General features: G+C 34.2%; 1 protein-coding gene across 28 annotated transcripts in view; it reads right to left on the minus strand.

Moving 5' to 3' along the window:
* Positions 1 to 19,431, minus strand: part of ZEB1 (zinc finger E-box binding homeobox 1) — a 180,216-nt gene that overhangs the window by 23,100 nt on the left and 137,685 nt on the right. For 11 of the 28 annotated variants that reach the window (XM_044762485.2, XM_070501126.1, XM_070501119.1 and 8 more), the window contains one exon: positions 5,398 to 5,457. The exons of 6 other annotated variants lie outside the window; for them this stretch is intronic. In XM_044762485.2, the coding sequence (XP_044618420.1) occupies positions 5,398 to 5,457 (60 nt within the window). Of the gene's footprint in view, positions 1 to 5,397; positions 5,461 to 19,431 lie in introns of all 28 variants that reach the window. 11 more of the 28 variants (XM_070501127.1, XM_044762484.2, XM_070501132.1 and 8 more) reach the window with 1 other exon arrangement.

Here is a 19,431-nt window from a genome sequence, read left to right on the forward strand (position 1 = left end):
GGGCCAAATTAAAATGGTGATGCATGGGCATCTTTTTGTTCAACAGTTATTAAAACAACCTTGTTAAATCTCCTGCACAGAAGTAACTGAACTCCCCAGGGTGGGTGCTGTTTAAAACCTTAGAGCCAATGACATGGTAATAATGGTGACTCACCATTTCCTGCCCCGCCTTTTTAATACGGACAATAGCTATCAATTATTTAGCATCTGTTATATACTGAGAATTGTCACCAAACTGGTGTTCCTGGATCCAGGGGTTAGTGAAGACTTTTAAGAGGTAAGCTGGTACTGTCGGTTTTAAGGGAATCTATTTCCAGATTCTCAACTTCCACATATGTTCTTAGAATCCTGAAAGCTCTTCTCTCTACCCTCTGCTTTTCACAGTATGCTTTGCTTTAACTTAAAAGAACAAAGAGAAAAGACATATTCCCTCCATCCATCTAGTACATTAATATGGCGCATTGCCTTGGAGTGTAACAACCTCTAAGAGGCCAAAGGAAAAAAATTCAAAATACTGATTGGGGGAAACCTTTTTTATCGACTAATCCAGGCAACATAAAACCACCACAGGCCTTCCAGTCTTTTCTGTTTACATGGATTTCTATCAGGAGTAAAGCCTGGCAATTGAAATGGGGATATTTTGGTGCTAGTTGGGAAGCTCTGAAATCAGCTGTATAATGATATGGCCACAGGGAGCGAGAGTAATTTCCCTTTAATGACCTTACCTGTTCCATCCCCTAACTATTACTAAGAAATTCATTGCTCTTAAGGAGCCTGATGAGACCAAAGCAAAGAGTATTCTCAAAAATCATTCCTCGGATCTGTCATTGGCTGGAACAATAAACATTTTTGGACAGCCAAACCAGTATAAGTCAATGCCATTGAGTCTTTTCAACGTAACTTCAAATTTTCAAGTTAAGTCAGATAAAACTCATGAATGAAATTTTTATTTCATGATTTTTTATAGATTCCATGTAGATTTCACAAAATAGTTAAAATGTTTTTATCAAATCATATTATAAAATATTTATTTCAACTAAAGAGTCTCCACTTACAAAATGCTTACATTTTCTATATCCTAGTAACTATACATACATATATATGTGTGTGTATATATATATATACAGGTTGCTGGAATAATGAGTTTTTAAATAGTATACACTTTTCAGAATTATATAGTCCATATTTTATACATGAACCTTGCATCTTTGATAAGTTATAAACTTAATTATACACTGACTGGTTCTAAATGTAATCATTTGGAGACAAAGATTTTTATAACATATAAAAATTAGATTAGATCTCTATAATCTTATTCTCATTATTGAATAATCTATTTTTAGAAGATGCATTTATTTATACTTTATATATTCTCATTATATAGAATTTATATATTCCTCATAGAATAAATTTTCATAAAATTCCTCAAAATGTATATTAGCACATTTATTTGAATTAGAAAAATGAAGACACACTTTTTTCTGACAGAAAATCTGATTTGGCTGATTGGTATGACAATGATAGCTGGCTTTGCTAGTTAGGTTATTAGGTAGAACTTTTCCAGAAACCGAATGAACTAAGTTTGTAACTCTAAGGTACTGATGAAAATACAGTTAGTTCATGTGGTAAGATAAAAGGATTATGAAAAATGTATTGGCAAAAGGCACTGAAATCAACAACATTTCAACTTCTCCAATCATTTCTGAATACATTAAATAAACTGCCTCTAGGTGAGGGGAAAAAAATAACAAAAGCCAAATATAGATACCATTACTCCTTTGATAATTAAGTATTGGTAAAGCCTTTTTGGTATAAGTCCCAGAAAAAGAGGGAGTAAATGATTCTAATAATTGAGAAACAAGCCCTTTAGCAAATTAGGTGGCTTTGAATTTTTGCTTTCAACAAAATTGAAGGAGCATTTAATAGAAGTGTCAGTTGACAGGACATTAAAAATATTTTTAGTGCTAGATAACCATAACTCTTTGCATTTAATTCTGAAGATGTGTAAAGAACTGAGTAACGCAGTTATAAGAGAAATGTATTTCATCTTTTTATTTATGAGAATAAGGCTTTCCCAGTGCTAAAGAAAAACAGAATTAATGCTGAACACTTTTTCTTCTAGAAATAAGAAACATTAAACTACTGATATATTACCTAATTGAAAAATACTTCAGCTCCTGTAATCTCATTTCCAGTAATATTTTCTTTAATAATTATTTATTAAAATTTGTACTGTACTTATGCTATGATCAATTGTGTAGTATTAATAATTATATGATAAATCAATCAATACATTTTGTTTAAATCTTAAGAGCCTGTGGTCTCTGTAAATTAAAGAGAAATTTCAATTTCAATACATGTTTTTCTTGTAAAGAAATGACAGTTGATCAAAAATATCTTCAAACAGGGAATATATACCGTTAGCATCAATTCTACAGGCTACGTAGAATGGAAATATGAGTTCAAGGAGAAAACATTATGAGAGAACATTTCTGACTTTTAAGGAAGAACTTATTCATATTTTTAAGAAAATGAATTATAATAGGTATTAAATTGCTATGGATTTCACATATAAAGTGATGCTAAAAATGTCAATGTTTTTCATATACCAGAAATTAGACTGCATGTAACTACTTACAAAGAAAAAATCACCTATGTCCATTAAGAAATGTGTGAGGCAGTATAGTCAGTTTACATAATATAAATGTGGAGGACAGTAACAGTGCTTCTTAGGGTAGTTGTGAGGATTAAATTAATTAATGTAGTCTGTGCTTAGTACTGCACCAGGCACATAGTAAGTGCTATGTAATTGTTAGCTATTTTCCTCAAAGCAGTCCTGTAAGGAGAACAATGTAATTTCTCAATTAAAATTTTTCCTAATAAAAAATTTAGGGTCAGGAAAGTTAGACAACTTGTCCAAAGTCACACAGTAAAAAAGTATTACGATTAGAGCCGACCATTTGGTATTAGGTGTCTGGTATCCAATCCTCAGCTCTCTCCAACTAGACTACACTGTCTCCAGGAACCTGCATCTACCAAGCCAGTTCCAGGCTGAGCCCAGAGATGCTGCAGTTTTACACATAAGATTTAAAGTACTAGAAAGTGAACATTGTGAAAAGGTCAATTATAAAGCAAAATTCCTTGCATTAAGATGGATAGACTTACGTATTTAAATACTAGAGAGAGAAGCAAATACACAGAAACATATAATTTGGTTTTCTTTTAGATATGATAAAACGCAGAGCTGACTGTCAAAGTATAGAATTACAGGGTTACAACCACAAATTAGAGACAGCAAGCATAGCGTAACAAACATTTAACATAAAGACTAAAACATTTTATTTAGCCATCAATATTTCATTTCCTTTAAAATAAAGTATCCTTAGGCTTCTTCCTATCTTTAGCCTCCATTTTTGAAACTTTGTAAAACTATTAACTATATAAACGAAAAAAGGATGTTCAGAAGGGACAAAGGATGTTTTGGGTGAACTTTTCACTCTCTGAATACTAAGCCAAGACTACAGCTCTCCTAACTTGGTGAATTGCAAAAGGAAGTCAGCTGTAGAAAGGATCTGACAAAGTTCTAAACTAATGATGCTGACCTTTGCACAATGTTTTTGTTTACTTTGTCAGCACATTATTCTCTAGAAGTCAAGGAAGTAACAGAAGCAAAGGCAAAACATAATTTTAAAGTTTAACTGCTCAAAAGTTTTAAACTCATTTCCACACTGAATTCCTTAAACTACACTGACTAGGCTCCCTCACACGTCTGCTTACTCCTAACCCGCCACGTTCCAGGGAGAACACGCGGTGGGGATGACCATCCTGCTGCGGGCGGGGGAGATGCACATCTCCACCAGCAGCACCTTCCCTTAACAGGACAAGGTTACTGTACTTTCTAGATGCAGGCCTTTTTTTTCTGGTAGACAATTTATGTACTAGTCGGTACTTCAAACTGAAAGAATTAATTTATTTTTGTAGTGAAGAGCAAACTGTGAGGTAAAATACCGTAAACTTAGAACTGTGAATGTCTTTTTTGATAGTATTTTGCCTAAAAGGGCAAATGATCTTCTGTAACTCTGGTAATAACTGTCATCAAAGTTTAACATTAAGTAAAAGAGTAATAAACAGCATTCTTTTGTGTTCATTAACACTATTTTACTAATAACAAATATCCAGTTTAAATAATTTATACAATGTGTAAGTTCACAAATATTTGACAACAAACATACCTGCATTCATTATTCATGCAATTTAAACACAGCAAGTTAAAGACTGAATATAAAATTTTAGGCTGCAGCACCAAAAATTATCACATATTTCATTATTATTTAATTATTTTGGAATCACCTTTAATAAAAGCACAAAGATTGACTCCTTGTTTTACAGAACTGACTGACAAGTATGGGGCCGCTAATGTTTTTATTATAGATGAAAGTCTATTTTTGACACATTACTATGAAACACACTCATGCACATTCCTAAAATACACTGCAAATAAAAAACCCCCTATAAATGTTAAACCAAAGAAGACAAGAAAATTAAAACTATATGATGGAAATATCTAATTTATGGTTGAATATACAAACTACAATTACACTGCTTTTAAGTACAGTATTTTGAAGAAATGTTTAATACTTTGGAATTTTGCTGTTTGCATTCTAAGAATTTTATGCGACACAATGAAAAGTGCCTGGTAGTATCATACATAAGATCTGGATTGAAGTTTTCCACTTATTCTCTTGCTTCTTAAATCTGATTTGAATCCATTAGAGAGGAATAGCCTTAAGTCTCAGTGAGAATGTATTTTTAGCCACCTAGAAGCAAATTTCCTTCTTTACTATAATTCAACTTCATTTTGGCCTTTTTCAATCACAGAAATTACAAGAAAAATTTTTGATTCTTTTGTTTGCTGTGACATGTTCACTCAACTCATCAATATTGATGATTCTCAACTGGTTGATAGATTACCCATTATATTTGCTTATTCTTCTCTCTTCTGCTTTCCGTCTTGTGGGCAATCCAGTGCAGATCTGGGTAACTGATGATGAAACTCAGAATACTTAGATCTGCATTTCTATAACTTTGGTAAAAAATTTGGTAGAAGTTCAAATCACCATTCGAACATTTATTTTTTGAATTTCTGTACATATGCTTGTCATCCTTATAGAATGGACAATCTGCTGTATTCTATGGATCTATAAGTTTATATTATCTTTAAAGAATATAAACTAACTTTTTATACAGCACCCCGTATGCCTAGGTACTTCAACACTTAAGGAGGGCAAGATAAAAGAGGAGGAAATAAACTAAACTCAGCTCTCACAAATGCAAAAGTCAGTGACACAAAAGACCTTGTTCAAAGACCACAGAGGAAAGAAAACGGCAAGAGACTACCTGGACATCCTGCTTCACCTGCCTGAGCTTCAGGCCCCAGGGTTTCTTGTCCTTCCTTTCCTGCTAGAATCAAAGAACAAAGGATTAAACTAGATTCATGTGTCACAAACGTTTTAACTTCTAGAAACAAAAAGGAAACTTTTAGATTATATTTCATTTGGACTTTTTCCCTTTTATAAGTATAGTAATGTGCCCGTGACAAGTAAAGGACCTTAAAGAGAGTTAACCTAAGAGTTTTACCAAACTCTCAAAGATACCATAGAGAAGCAATTAGTGCAGATTTACATATAATTCTGGAATTATACATTTTACTAGAATGATAAGTATTCTGGGAGGTTAGTACTTTTTAGGTGAGGAGCTCTACCCAGAGGTAGTAGGATTCCTCTTTTCATTTCCTCCCCACAGCACAAATTTCTATGTTCTAGGCACTGTGCCAGATGCTTTATAAACTTATTTCCTTTAACCTCTATAACAACCTGTTTTATAAGTTAAAAACAAAACTAAAACAAAACTTGAGGCTTGAGGGGGTTAAAGGCTCAAGGGCACACAGCTGCCAGGTGGTAGAGGCGGGATGTGAGTGCAGGTCTGAAGGCTCTAACCCGCTCTCCACTGGCCCTGCCTGTCTAACCAGGGGCCCAGCACACTAGACAGCAGACCGGAGCACAGGGCAGCGTGCGAGTATACACCTAAGGCTCTTGACTCTTTCTTTCCCTCTATTCATCACTCTAACTCTGATAAATAGTAATAAATAATAACAGTGGTACTGCTAAATGTTTTTAGATGTCTATTATCCTCCATTGCCACCTACATGTTTACTGTGGCTGAAGCAGTCTATCTCGAATAAACTCAGAGTAAATATGCATATTATTTGGCAAGCAGAAAGTCAGTTTTACACATTCAAGTACATTTTACTTATAACAGTTTATTAAGAACATATGAAAGATATGCAGTTAAAAACTGTTTCAAAAGGTAGTAGCAGAGTATATATCATAATTATGAATGGAATACTTAAAAAGTCATATAAAACATCATGTAGTTATCTGCACCCCAATCAAATCCCACTGAATATGTCAGTCCAAATCTTGAGTTAGAGTTCCCCTAAGTTTGATAACTGAATGGAGAGATGGAGCGCTAACCAAGCAAAGTCTTTGCTCATAGTAGAGCATGTATGTCTTTAAGTGCCTTGGATTATTGGATACATTTATTCGGCAGACTTTCTTCATTCATTAACTTTTATATTAGTATTTAAAGATAATCACTATGTGAAAAATAGTTAAAATATGCACAAAGCTCTTTAAATCAGCATAAGAAAACACTGTCTAAAGTAGATAATGATAACATTGACCTCTGCTGAAGAATTCTCATTTTATACTTGCCATCAGCCAAATGACACTTTAAAAATCCCTGGTAAACTGTGTATAATACTGTGGGATAAACACCAGGGTTTGTGAAGTGTCTGACCATGTCTAACATCCTTTTTTTCTCACTCTCCAAAGCTAATTACTTAAACTAAAATAATAAACAGTATGCCAATTGGGTAATTATACGATAGTAATATAGTTATTTACTATTGTATATCTATGCCCTTTATTTCTCCACAAATGAAAATCAAAGCAGCCAGAATTATTACTTGCTAAGGTGTAAGATAACATTGGTATTAAAATTTAAAATGATATTTTGGACACCACTAATTTTTCTTCTAAATTTATCATACCTAATTTAAAAACTGACTGCAATTCAATTAAATTATTTATTCACTTCTGTATTTCTTCATTTCTGCCTCTGATAAAATCTAGCCTCCTTAAATGAGCACTTATACTGAGAATGTGGTCCCAGACTTATCTACCACAATTTAAAAACTGGAAATCTCCATTCTTTCTCTCATTATTGGGGCTGGAATTTTGGTTCAGCAACTAAAATCATGTTGACTGAGGAAGACAGAAAAGATCTGAGTGCTGGCCTGTGATGCGAACACACTTCTTTCACTGCAGCGCAGCCAGGCACAGGCTCCTTCCTGCTTCATCGTGGCCAGCAGGACAGTGTATTGGAACACTGTATTTTTCAAGCAGTATTCTCCCTCATGTGTTCTGATCTCACTTCTAGATTAGGCAAGATAAGGGGAGTAAAGTAGTAGAATGTACTTGCACATAAGATTTTCTCTCCTCTAAGACTTAATAATGTCAACATATTATGGTTGACTGACCTAAATGGAATTTAGAAAAGAAAACTAGAATGCTCCTAAGGCTTTTGATTTTAGTCTAAATTCCAAAGAAAATATATAAATGAGAAAAACTCCAGCGTAACAAGACTTTGTTTTTTCAAGTAATGGCAAAATATAGCTGAAAAATAAGTCATGAAATACTACTCAGCAATAAAAAGGGACAAACTATTGATACATGCAACAACTTAGATGAATCTCCAAGAAATTATGGAGAGTGAAAAAAGCCAATCCAAAATTTACATACTCTGTGATTCCATTTATATCACATTCTTGAAATGACAAAATTACAAAAATGGAGAACAGACTAGTGGTTGCCAAGGTTAGGGATGGCGTGGAGGGGAAAAGAGGGAAGGGTGGGTATAAAAGGCACCTAGGGAGCCCTGTGGTGATGGAATTGTTTTGTGTCTTGCCTATACCAATGTCCATCTTCTGGCTGTGATATTGTCCTATAGTTTTGCAAGCTGTTACCACTGGGGGAAACCGGGTCAAAGGTACACAGGACCTCTGTATTATTTATGAATCTAAACTGTTTGTGATTTATTTGTGAATCTATAATTATCTCAAATTAAAAGTTTAATTAAAAAACAAGCCAAAGACAATTATCACAAATTTAGATCAAAAGAGATAGTACTTGTTCACTTTGCCATAAAATGAAATTGCTAGTAAGTAAAAACGACGATGGCAAATGCAATTCATTTTTATTAAAAATCCAGAAGATTTAGTATAAATGGCAGGATAGAACAGTTCAATGTACAGGAACGATTATTTAACACATGTTCTAAATTCTAAAACTTGCATTTTTGAAATTCACACCAATGTGTTTCTAACATTTCTAATGTGTTTGTGGGACTATTTTTATAGCAGTCTCTAATAAGGAACAGTAAGTGGTAACTGAATCCGAGTTTCCTTTCCTGCTTTTGCCTGTTCCTCTATGACACACATCCACACACACACCATGCACATTTATACCTGCCTTTTCTCAGGTTGTGCCCTCTGCCTCAAATGCCATTACCCATTCCACCTAAATAACTTCTACTAATCTGATTCTTTAAAGATCAGTTCACACCTCTCTCATTCTGTCAGTCTTTCCTGACCCTGCTCTCTACTATTCCCCCTACTGTCCCTGCTAAAGGAGTATCATCCAAAAACCAAATGCCAATACATTCCTGAATTCAAACATAAAGTGTTCAAACTTTAATTAGGGATGAAATGTTTGTTCCACTGTGTACTAGACAGCTTCATTTTTCTCATTTGTATCCTTTAGTTTCTACATATATACATGCATATATTTTTGGTGTTATTGTCCAGCAGAGTCACAGTAAATATAATTTGCAACCTCTATGAATACCTTTTAACTTGGACAAAGGTAAGAAAATATACCTGAGGTCAGCTTTGGTTAAGATGGAGTAAGCACAAACTATTCTGTGTGTCTCACTGAACGCAGCTAAAAAAGCCTGGGGAGAATGCTCGGAGCAACGATCTGAAGACTGAAAGGCAATCACAGCAGGCAGACTAGGGAAGACGATGTGACAGGAATTCAAAGTACCACTGAATTGGAAGTGATTCCTTCCACCTCCTGGCCTGGATTCAAGGCAGCCTAAAACCTAGAAGTGGGCCTTGGGCACAGTGGAGAGGGCTCTAGGAAAGACTGTCTAGTTTGGGCTCAAGGATCAGGAAGGGGCTCAGAGAAGGGAAAAATACTTATCTTTTCCCCTCTATTCACTTGTGTCCCAGCCCCAAGGTCACTGCAAGGTAGTGGCAGAGATCATGGTGACAGCAAGGACTTAAAGGTACCTAAGACTTCTTCTCCATCAGAGAAGCCGTGGCCCCATGAGGACAGTACAAACTTCCATCGAGTTCTTTCTCCTCCTATCTTCTTGCAGCTCTTCTTCCTGCAGTCATAGTTGCAGGAAGTATGTGGCAAAGTATGGCAAATAAAGTCCCAGATTTCTGGATGAAATACTGAGAGGGGAGTCCCAAGGCAGTGAAAGTACTGGGGAGATCATGGAAAGGGAGGTGCACAGGAAAGTGACCCCATAAGCCTTGTTTGTGAACTCCTGGGCTCATACCAAAACTTCTCAGGTGTGCATCTGACCATAAACTTTGAGAACTGAAGTATGAAATAAAGCTGGCCACTGTGTGACAAAGATCTGAAAAGCATTGCAAAGGCTTTGAAAACTAAACTGATATTTGAATCACAACCCCAAGAAAGCTGGCTAGAACTTACAGCCTGATACAACTGAGTAAGTTGCCTGCTAAGCCAAAAATATAAAAATTATCTACAGGATTTAAGTAAGACCAAGAGTCTCATAACATAAGACTCAAAATGTCCATGATACAATCCAAAATTACTTTGCATATGAAGAACCAGAAAAATCTCAACTTCTACAGGAAAAGATGATCAAAAGATTGCAATACAGAGAAGACACAGAGCTTGAAATTATAACACAAAAACTTTAAGCCAGCTATTACAAAAGTGCTCCAAGAAGTAAGAGTAAACACTCTTGAAAAGAATGGAAAGATAGAAAGTCTCAGCAAATTCTCATCAGCAAAGAGAAGATGTAAATAAGAACCAAAAGGAAATTTTAGAACTAAAAATACAGTAACAAAAACTTTTAAAAAAAATCACTGGATGGGCTCAACACCAAAACGGAGATGAAAGAGGAAAGGTCAGTGACCTTGACAGTAAGTCAATGAAAACTATTCAATTTGAACAATAGAGAGTAAAAATATTAAAAAAAAAATATAAAGTCTCAGAGGCGTGTGGGACAATAAAAAATGTCTACCATTCCTGTCACTGGAGCACCAGAAGGAGAAGAGGGAGTATGATGCAGAAAAAATATCTGAAGAAATAATGTCTACAAACTTTCCACATTTAACAAAAGACACAAACCAACAGATTCAAGAAGTTAACTTACTCTCAAACAGGATAAAGCTAAAAAAATCCAGGCCCAGACCATCCATCAAACTCTGAAAACTAAAGTTAAAAAAAATCCTGAAAAGAGCCAGAGAAAAAGATACATAAATATAAGGGAACAATGACTTAAAGACAGCAGATTTATCATTATAAATCAAGGACACCATAAGGAAGTAGAATGAAATAAATAAATGAAAATGGAATACTAAAACAGATTCAAATAATCCAAAAGAAGGTAGGAAAGGAGAAACAGAAGAATGAAGAAAACAAAAGAAAAAAGAAATAAGATGATGGTAAACCTAAATCCAATTATCAAAAATTACATTAAATATAAATGGTCTAAACAAGCCAATTAAGGGACGGACTGTCAGAACAGATTTAAAAACCAAGCTCCATCTATAGCTCTCTACAAAAAAAGTTATTTGAAATATAATGCTATAGATAGGTTAAAAGTAAAAGAATGGGAAAAAGTAAAGCATGCAAACACTAATCAAAAGAAAGCTAGGGTGACTATTTTCATAGCAGATGAAGTAGACTTTGGAGGTAAGAAAATGACCAGAGATAGAGAGAAACATTATACAATGATAAGAAGGTTAATTCACCAAGAAGACATAACAATCTTAAACGTGTATGCATCTAGCAACAGAGCTTCAAAATACGTTGCTGACAGAAAGTAGAAGCAAAGCCATGATGATAACTGGAGAGGTGAATATTCCTCTCATGTTAATTGGCAGAACAAGCGGGCAGAAAGTTAGCAAGGATATGGAGTTAGGCAGCACTAACAACTACCAGCTACAATTGGCATTTATAGAATACTTCACCCAACAACAGCAGAATACACATTCTTTTCAAGTGCACATAGAACATTCGTGAAGACAGACCATATCCAGGATCACACAACAAAACTCAACAAATTTAAAAGAAATGAAATCATACAAATTATGTTTTTTGACCATAATGAATTTAAATTAGATATCAATAGCAGAAAATCTCCAAACGCTTCAGAAATTAACACATTTCTAAAGAATGCATGGGTCCAAGAGGAAAACGAAAAATAGCACATCAAAATTTGTGGGATGTATCTAAAACAGTCCTTAAAGGGAAATTTATAGTATTAAATGGTTGTTATAAAAGAAGGTCTCAAATCAAAATTCTAAGCTTCTGTGTTAAAAAATGGAAAAACAGGAGCAAAACAAACCCAGAGAAAGCAGAAGTAAGGGAGAATTCAGTAGAAATTGATAAAATTAAAAACAGAAAAACAATGAAACAAAAAGTTAGTTCTTTGAAAAGATCAATAAAATTGACAAACTTTTAGTAAGACTGACAAAAAATAGGGAAGCCATAAATTACTAATATCAGGAATTAAAAGAGAATATCACTACAGAGCCAGCAGATATTAAAAGGATAGTAAGGGAATACTATGAATTCAAGGAGTAAATATCATGATATATATTTCTCAAAGACGAGATTATTCATATTTTTTAAAAAAATGATAGTAGGTATTAAATTGCTATGGATTTCACATGTAAGAGTGATGCTAAAAAGTCAATGTTTTTAATATACCAGAAATTAGATTGTATGTAACTACTTACACTTAAAAGGAAAATTTTATATGTCCATTAAGAAATGTGTGAGGCAGTATATAAATGTTTACATAATGTAAATGTGGAGGGTAATAACAGCACCCTCTGAGGGGAATGGTGAGGACTAAATTAATTAATTAATAGTCTGTGCTTAGTACTGCACCAGGCACACAGCATAGTGCTAGTAATTGCTAGCTATTTTCCTCAAAGCAGTCCTGTAAGGTGAACATCTCTACACACATAAATTCAAAAACTTTGAAATGGACCAGTTCCTCAAAAACTAGAAACTACAAAAATTCATCTAAGATGAAACAGCTAACCTGAATATTCTTATAATTGCTTAAAAAATTAAATTTGTAGTTTAAAACCTCCCCAAACAAAGCAAAACAAAACTCCAGGCCAAGATGGTATCATTTGCAAATTCTACCAGGCATTTAAGGGACAAATAGCACTAAATTTAAACAACCTTATCAAGAAAATAAGAGAAAGGAACACTTTCCAACTCACTTTCTGAGGCCAGCAATACCCTGACAGCAAACCGTATAACAATACTACAGAAAAAAAGAGAGAAAACTAGAGACCAATATCCCTCATGAACATTAACACAAAAATCTTCAACAAAATATCACCAAGTCAAATTCAGCAACACAGAAAAAGAAAATGACTAAGTGGGGCTTTCCAGGGAAGCCAAGCTGTGCAATATTTGAAAAATCATTAATGCATTTCCTGTATTAACAAAGAAGCAAAACCACATGATCACATCAATTGATGCAGAAAAAGCATGCAAAAAAAATTCAACATCTGTTCATGATGAAAATTCTCAGCAGACTAGGTATAGAAACTTACTCAATTTAATAAAAGGCATCTATAACAAACCTATGGTTAACATTATACTTAAGGGGAAAAGATGAATACTTTCCCTTTAAGACAGGGAAAAAGGAAAATGTCCACTCTCACCACTGCTGACATAATAAGTCAATAAAAATAAATAAAAGTACACAGATTAAAAAGGAAGAAATAAACTGCTTCTATTTGAGGAGAAGATTGCCTACATAGAAATCCCAAGGAATCTACAAAAAATTCCCAGAACTAGGAGGTCCATAAGCTATAAGGTCAACATACAAAATCAATCACATCAGTATATGATAGCACTGCACAAATGGAAACTAAACTAGAAACAAAACACTCACAATATTTTCTCCCTCCAAAAGAGAAATATGCAGGTGTAAAGCTCACAAACATGTTCAGGATCAGTATTTTGAAAGCAGAAAACAGTGATGTAAGAAATCAAAGAAGACCTATGCAGGATAAAAATCAACATCCAAAAATCAGCTGCATTTCTATACACTACAATGAATTAGCTGAAACAGAAATAAAGAAAACAATCTCATTTAAAATACCATCAAAAACAATAAAATACTTAGGAATAAATTTAACGAAGGAGGTTAAACTTCTTCAAAAGAAATTGAAGAAAATACAAATAAATGGAAAAATATCCTGTGTTCATGGGTTGGAAGAAATAATATTGCTAAAATGTCCAGATTACTCAGAGCCATCTATAGATTCAATGTAATCTCTATCAAAATTCCAATGGTATTTTTTACAGAAATAGAAAAAACAATCCTAAAATTTTTATGGAATCACAAAACATCCCGAATAGCCAAAGCAATCTCAAGAAAGAAGAACAAAGCTGGAGGCATCACACTTCCTGATTTCAAACCATACAGCAAAGCTATAATAATCAAAACAGTATGGTATTGGCATAAAAAAAGACTCATACACCAATGGAACAGAGTCAAGAGCCCAGAAATAAACTTATGCATATATGGCCAACTAATATTTGACAAGGGAGCCAAGAATACTCAATGGAGAAAAAAAGGTTCTTGAATAAATGATGCTGGGTAAACTGGATATTCACATGCAAGCGAATGAAACTGGACTCCTATCTTATACCACTCATAAAAATTAACTCGAAATGGATTAAACACTTACATGTAAGACATAAAAGAGTAAAAATTCTAGAAGAAAACACAGGCGAAAAACTCCTTGACATTGGTCTTGGCAATGATTTTTTGGATATGACACCAAAAACACAAGCAAGAAAATAAAAAACAAGTAGGGCTACATCAAAATAAAAAGCTTCTGTACAACAAAAGAAATGATCAACAAAATGAAAAGACAACCTATGGAATGGGAGAAAATATTTGCAAACCATATATCTGAAAAGGGATTAATATTCAAAATACACAATGAACACATACAACTTGATAGCAGAAAACCAAACTGATTTAAAAATGGGCAAAGGATCTGAATAGACATTTTTCCAAAGAAGATACACGAATGGCCAACAGGTAAAGGAAAAGGTGTTTAACAGAAACAGAAAAATCTTACCAACAGAAAAATGCAAATCAAAATCACAATGAGATATCTAGCTGACACCTGTTAGAATGGCTATTGTCAAAAAGGTGAGATTACAAGTGCTGGTGAGGATGTGGAGAAAAGGGAATCCTTGGGCACTGTTGATGGGAAACTAAATTGGTACAGCATTATGCAAAACAGTATGGAGGTTCCTCAAGAAAATTAAAAATAGAGAACTACCATATGACCCAGAAATCCTACTTCTGGGTATATATCCAAAGGAAAAGAAATTACTATCTTGAAGAAGTATTTCCACTCCTAGGTTTATTGAATTATTTACAATAGCCAAGACATGCAAACAACCAAAGTGTCCATTGGTGGATGAATGGATAAAGAAAATGTGGTATATATACACAATGGAATATTATTCTGCTATAAAAAAGAAGCAAATCCTGCCATTTGCAACAACATGGATGAACCTTGAGGGATTATGCTAAGTTAAATAAATCCGATAGATAAAGACAAATAATGTATGATCTCACTTATATGCAGAATCTTAAAAAACAACTCACAGAAACAGAAAGTAGATAGGTGGTTACCAGGGGCTGAGGGGTGGGGGAAATGAGAGATGGTGTTTAAAGGATACAAACTTCTAGTTATAAGGTGAATAAATTCTGGGGATCTAATGTGTGGCATGGAAAATGTAGTTACCAATATTGTATTGTACACTTAAAAGTTCTAAGAGACTAGATCTTAAATGCTCTCACCACACACAAATGTTAACTAGGTGAGGTAATGGATGTGTTAACCTTATTGTGGCAATCATTTCATAATATAAACATTAATCATCACATTGTACATCTTAAACTTACACAATGTTATATGTCAAATATATGTCAATAAACCAGAAAAAATAAAGATAGGTTTTCTGAGAAGTACAAAAAAATCAAAGAAGATCTAAATAAATGGAGAGACATACCATGTTCATTAATTGGAAGATTCCTCAACATAATAAAGATGCTAGGTCTCCCAAAATTGATCTACAGATTTAACACAATTTAAGTCAAAATCCCAGCAGGATTTTTTTTCTAATATAGATAAGGTTATTCTAAAATTCACATGGAAAGGCATAGGAACTATAATAGTCAAAAAAATTTCTAAAAGGAAAAAGTTGGAGGAAAAACATTACCTAATTTTAAGACTTACTATAAAGTTACAGTAATCAAGATGATGTGGTACTGGCAAAGGGACAGACACATAGATAGACAGAATCCAGAAACAGACCCCCACAAACACGGACAATTAATTTCTGGCAGAGGTGCAAACACAATTCAATAGAGAAAGGATAGTCCTTTCAAAGGTGTTGGAACTGGACATCCATATCTAAAATAACGAACCTTACCTCAACCTTGTATCTTAGAACAAATTAACTCAAAATGGATCATAGATCTAATAAAAAAGTGAAGGGCACAAAGGATAAAATTCTGGTGATCTGGAATTAAGCAGAGAGTTTTTGGACGTAACAACAAAAGCATGATCCATAAAAGGAAAAATTGATAAAATGGACCTCATCAAAAACTAAAACTTTTGCTCTGTGAAAGACTAGGATAAGAGAATGAAAAGACAAGCTACAGACTGGGAGAAAATATTTGCTACAACTATAAGGCACACTCAAAACTTAATAATAATAAAACAACCTGATTAGAAAACGCATAAAAGATATGAACAGACACTTCATGGAAGAGGATATAGAGGTGGCAAATAAGCACATGAAAAGATGTTCAACTTCACTAGCCATTAGGGAAATGCAAATGAAAACAACACCTATTAGAAGGGATGACGTAAAAAGATAACTGATAAAATCAAATACTGGTGAGGACGTGGAGAAACTGGACCTTTCATTTATTACTGATGGGATGGTACAGCCACTCGGGAAAACAGTTTGGCATTTTCTTAAAACATTACACATACACTTAATGTATGAGTCAACAGTACCACTTTCAGGTATTTACCCTACAGAAATGAAAACCATGTTCACAAAAAAACACACATACACTAATGTTTATAGCAGCTTTATTCATACTCTCCATAAACTGGAAACAATTCAAACGTCCTTCAACAGGCGAATGGATAAATAAATTGTGGTGTATCCATACAACGGAACACTACTCATCAGTAAAGAGTCAAACTATTGATATATGCAGCAACTTGAATGAATCTTAAAGGCATGCTTCCTGAGAGAAGCCAGATACAAAATGTTTCATACTGTATGATTTCATCCATATGACATTCTCAAAAGACAAAACTACAGCGACAAAGAATAGATAATGGTGGCTAGGGTTTGCGGCGGGAGGAGGTGTGACTAAAAAGTGGTGGCATGAAGGAGTTCTTTGGTGATGGAACTGTTCTTTGGGTCCTTGGTCCTACAACCAAAAGGAAGTGAATTTTGCCAACACTCAAGCAAGAAAATGGATCCTCTCCTAGAATCTCCCAGAAGGAAATGCAGTTCTGTCAACACCTAGATTTTAGCTCAGTGAGATCTGTGATGACTGATGACCTACAGAGCAGTAAGATAACAAATTTGTGTTGTTTAAGCTATTAAGTGTTGTGGTAACTTGTTATGGCAGAAATAGAAAACCAATCAAGTGGTTAAATAATTTTAGAGCAAGGAGAAGAACAGCTATTTGCTGGCTAAAAAGAAGATTGCTATGTAGAGTTCAATATTGTTTCCTTTTTGCTGTTTTAGTTTTATCAGAATCTATGAACTGGAAAAGACTCATCATCTAGTAATCACTGGATCCTAGCTTTGCTGGAGGCTGTGGGAAATTCAAAAAGACTGCATGACATGGTAACTGTTCTCAAGATGTTTACAATCTAGAGGGATATATAATCTGCCTACGAAAATAAGGTATTTGAAGGTTTTAATTTTAAATTATAAAAAATACAAACAGAAATTTAAAATAAAAATAAAACTTGGAGGTGATGAGTCAATTAGAAGGAGGAGCAGGAAACAGAGAAGAGTTCAGTGCTAAGAGAAGCACCACAAAAGAAGAGATCTATGTGGATGGGCACTGATAGTATGAGGAAATTACCTCCCTATTGCTCTCTGCATATACTTCACGTATGGATGTTATATTCAATGTATATATATTTTTTTCTCTTGGACCTATAATTAAAAGAGAACAGTAGCATGCTTTGGAGTCAAATAGACTTGGGTTTCAATCTTGGCTTTCCATATTTAATGTGTCATCTTGGCAAGATATTTAACCTTTCTGAGCTGCAGTTTTCTTATTTATAAAATGGAGCTAACATCTATCTCACAGAGTTGTTATAAAAATGAAAAGAAATAATGTATGGGAAAGCAATTGGCACTAGGCTCGTACAGGTACATTCACTCAGTATTATTTTTCTTAGTCGATATGTAAAAGTTGTAATCGCAACCGAATGTTCACTTATTGTGTCAGCCTTCCCAGTCCTCCAGTTTTTTTTTTTTTTAAAGATGCATGTTCTCTCAAAATCCAAACTAGACCTGAACAGAAAAGTCTTAATGAAAGGGAGAATTATCCGGATTCATCTTTGCCCCCAAAGTTGAAGGTATTGCGACCAGCTCTGAAATGGTGGGAAAGTAAGGTGACACCCTGCAACAGGGAGGCAGACCAAGAGGAATATAAAGACCTTGCCTGAGTCCTTTGGGGAGTAGATATCAGACATTCTGCTAGACAGCCGAAGGGATGGGACAAAAGCCAGAGATCTAGGAATACGTCTTGTAAGCTGAATTATTATATTTTGATATTCTTCCTTTTATTCTATTACTGTTTATTAAGAAAAATATTTTTGAAAGCTCCAAATTTTTTTTCAGATACACTAACCACCAAGAAAAGGCGGTTTTGGCTTCATTTCCATGAGGATTTTAAAAAACTTTTAAATTTAAAATAATTTTAGACTTACAGAAAAGTTTAAAAAATATTACAGACTTCCTGTATACCCTTCAACCAGCTTGCCTTAAAAGAACATCTTACATCACAGTCCTACTACGAAAACAATTATACTAACATGTAATACAATACTATTAACTAACGTCAGACCTTATTTAACTTTTGCCAGTTTTCCCACTAACTTCATTTTTTTTTCTGGTTCAGAGACCAATTCAGGATCTCACATTGCATTTAGTTATGTCTTCATAGTCTCCTCCAAAATTTGACAATCCAATCAGTCTTTGATAAGTTGCTTTAGTCCTTGTTTTTTATGACCTTGACATCGACACTTTTGAAGAGTAGTGGTCCCTTATTTTGTAGGATGTCTCTAAATTTGATTTCTCTGATGTTTTCTGACTGGGTTGAGGAAATTTACTTTGAGCAAGAACACCACTGAAGTGATGTGGCTTTGCCAATGTGTGTCACTAGTAGAATATGTCACTATGACTTCTTCCTGGTGACATTAACTTTGGTGGCATCTGTCAGGTTTCTCAATACTAGTTATTATGTCTGTCTTTATCATTAGTAATTATCTGGTGGGGAAATATTTTGATATTATGCAAATATCCTTTTTTCTCATTATACTTTCACCCACTAATTTTAGCATCCATTGATGGTTCTAGCCTGCAATAATTATTACCATGGTGTTTGCCTAACAGTGATTTTCCATTTCCCCTATTACTCCTTAATTTATAATTGGAATTCTAAGGAAGGACCTACCCTTCTCCCCTATGTATTTATTTAAGTATTTATGTCAATACGGATGCATGGATATTTATTTTATTCTATAGATCACAACCTAGTACTATCATTACTTATTTTGCAGCTAAAGCTGTTCTAGATGGTCATTGCGAGATCCTTCAAGTTGGCTCTTGTGTCCTTCTGGCATGACTTCGCCCTTTTTCTTTTAAGTACTTTCTTATTGTTCCAAGCTTATCTTATATCTTCCCTACTTCAGTTCTAGAATCAGCCATTTCTGCA

This window comes from Equus asinus, chromosome 29 (genome assembly GCF_041296235.1).
Source record: "Equus asinus isolate D_3611 breed Donkey chromosome 29, EquAss-T2T_v2, whole genome shotgun sequence".
Classification (NCBI taxonomy): Eukaryota; Metazoa; Chordata; class Mammalia; order Perissodactyla; family Equidae; genus Equus; species Equus asinus.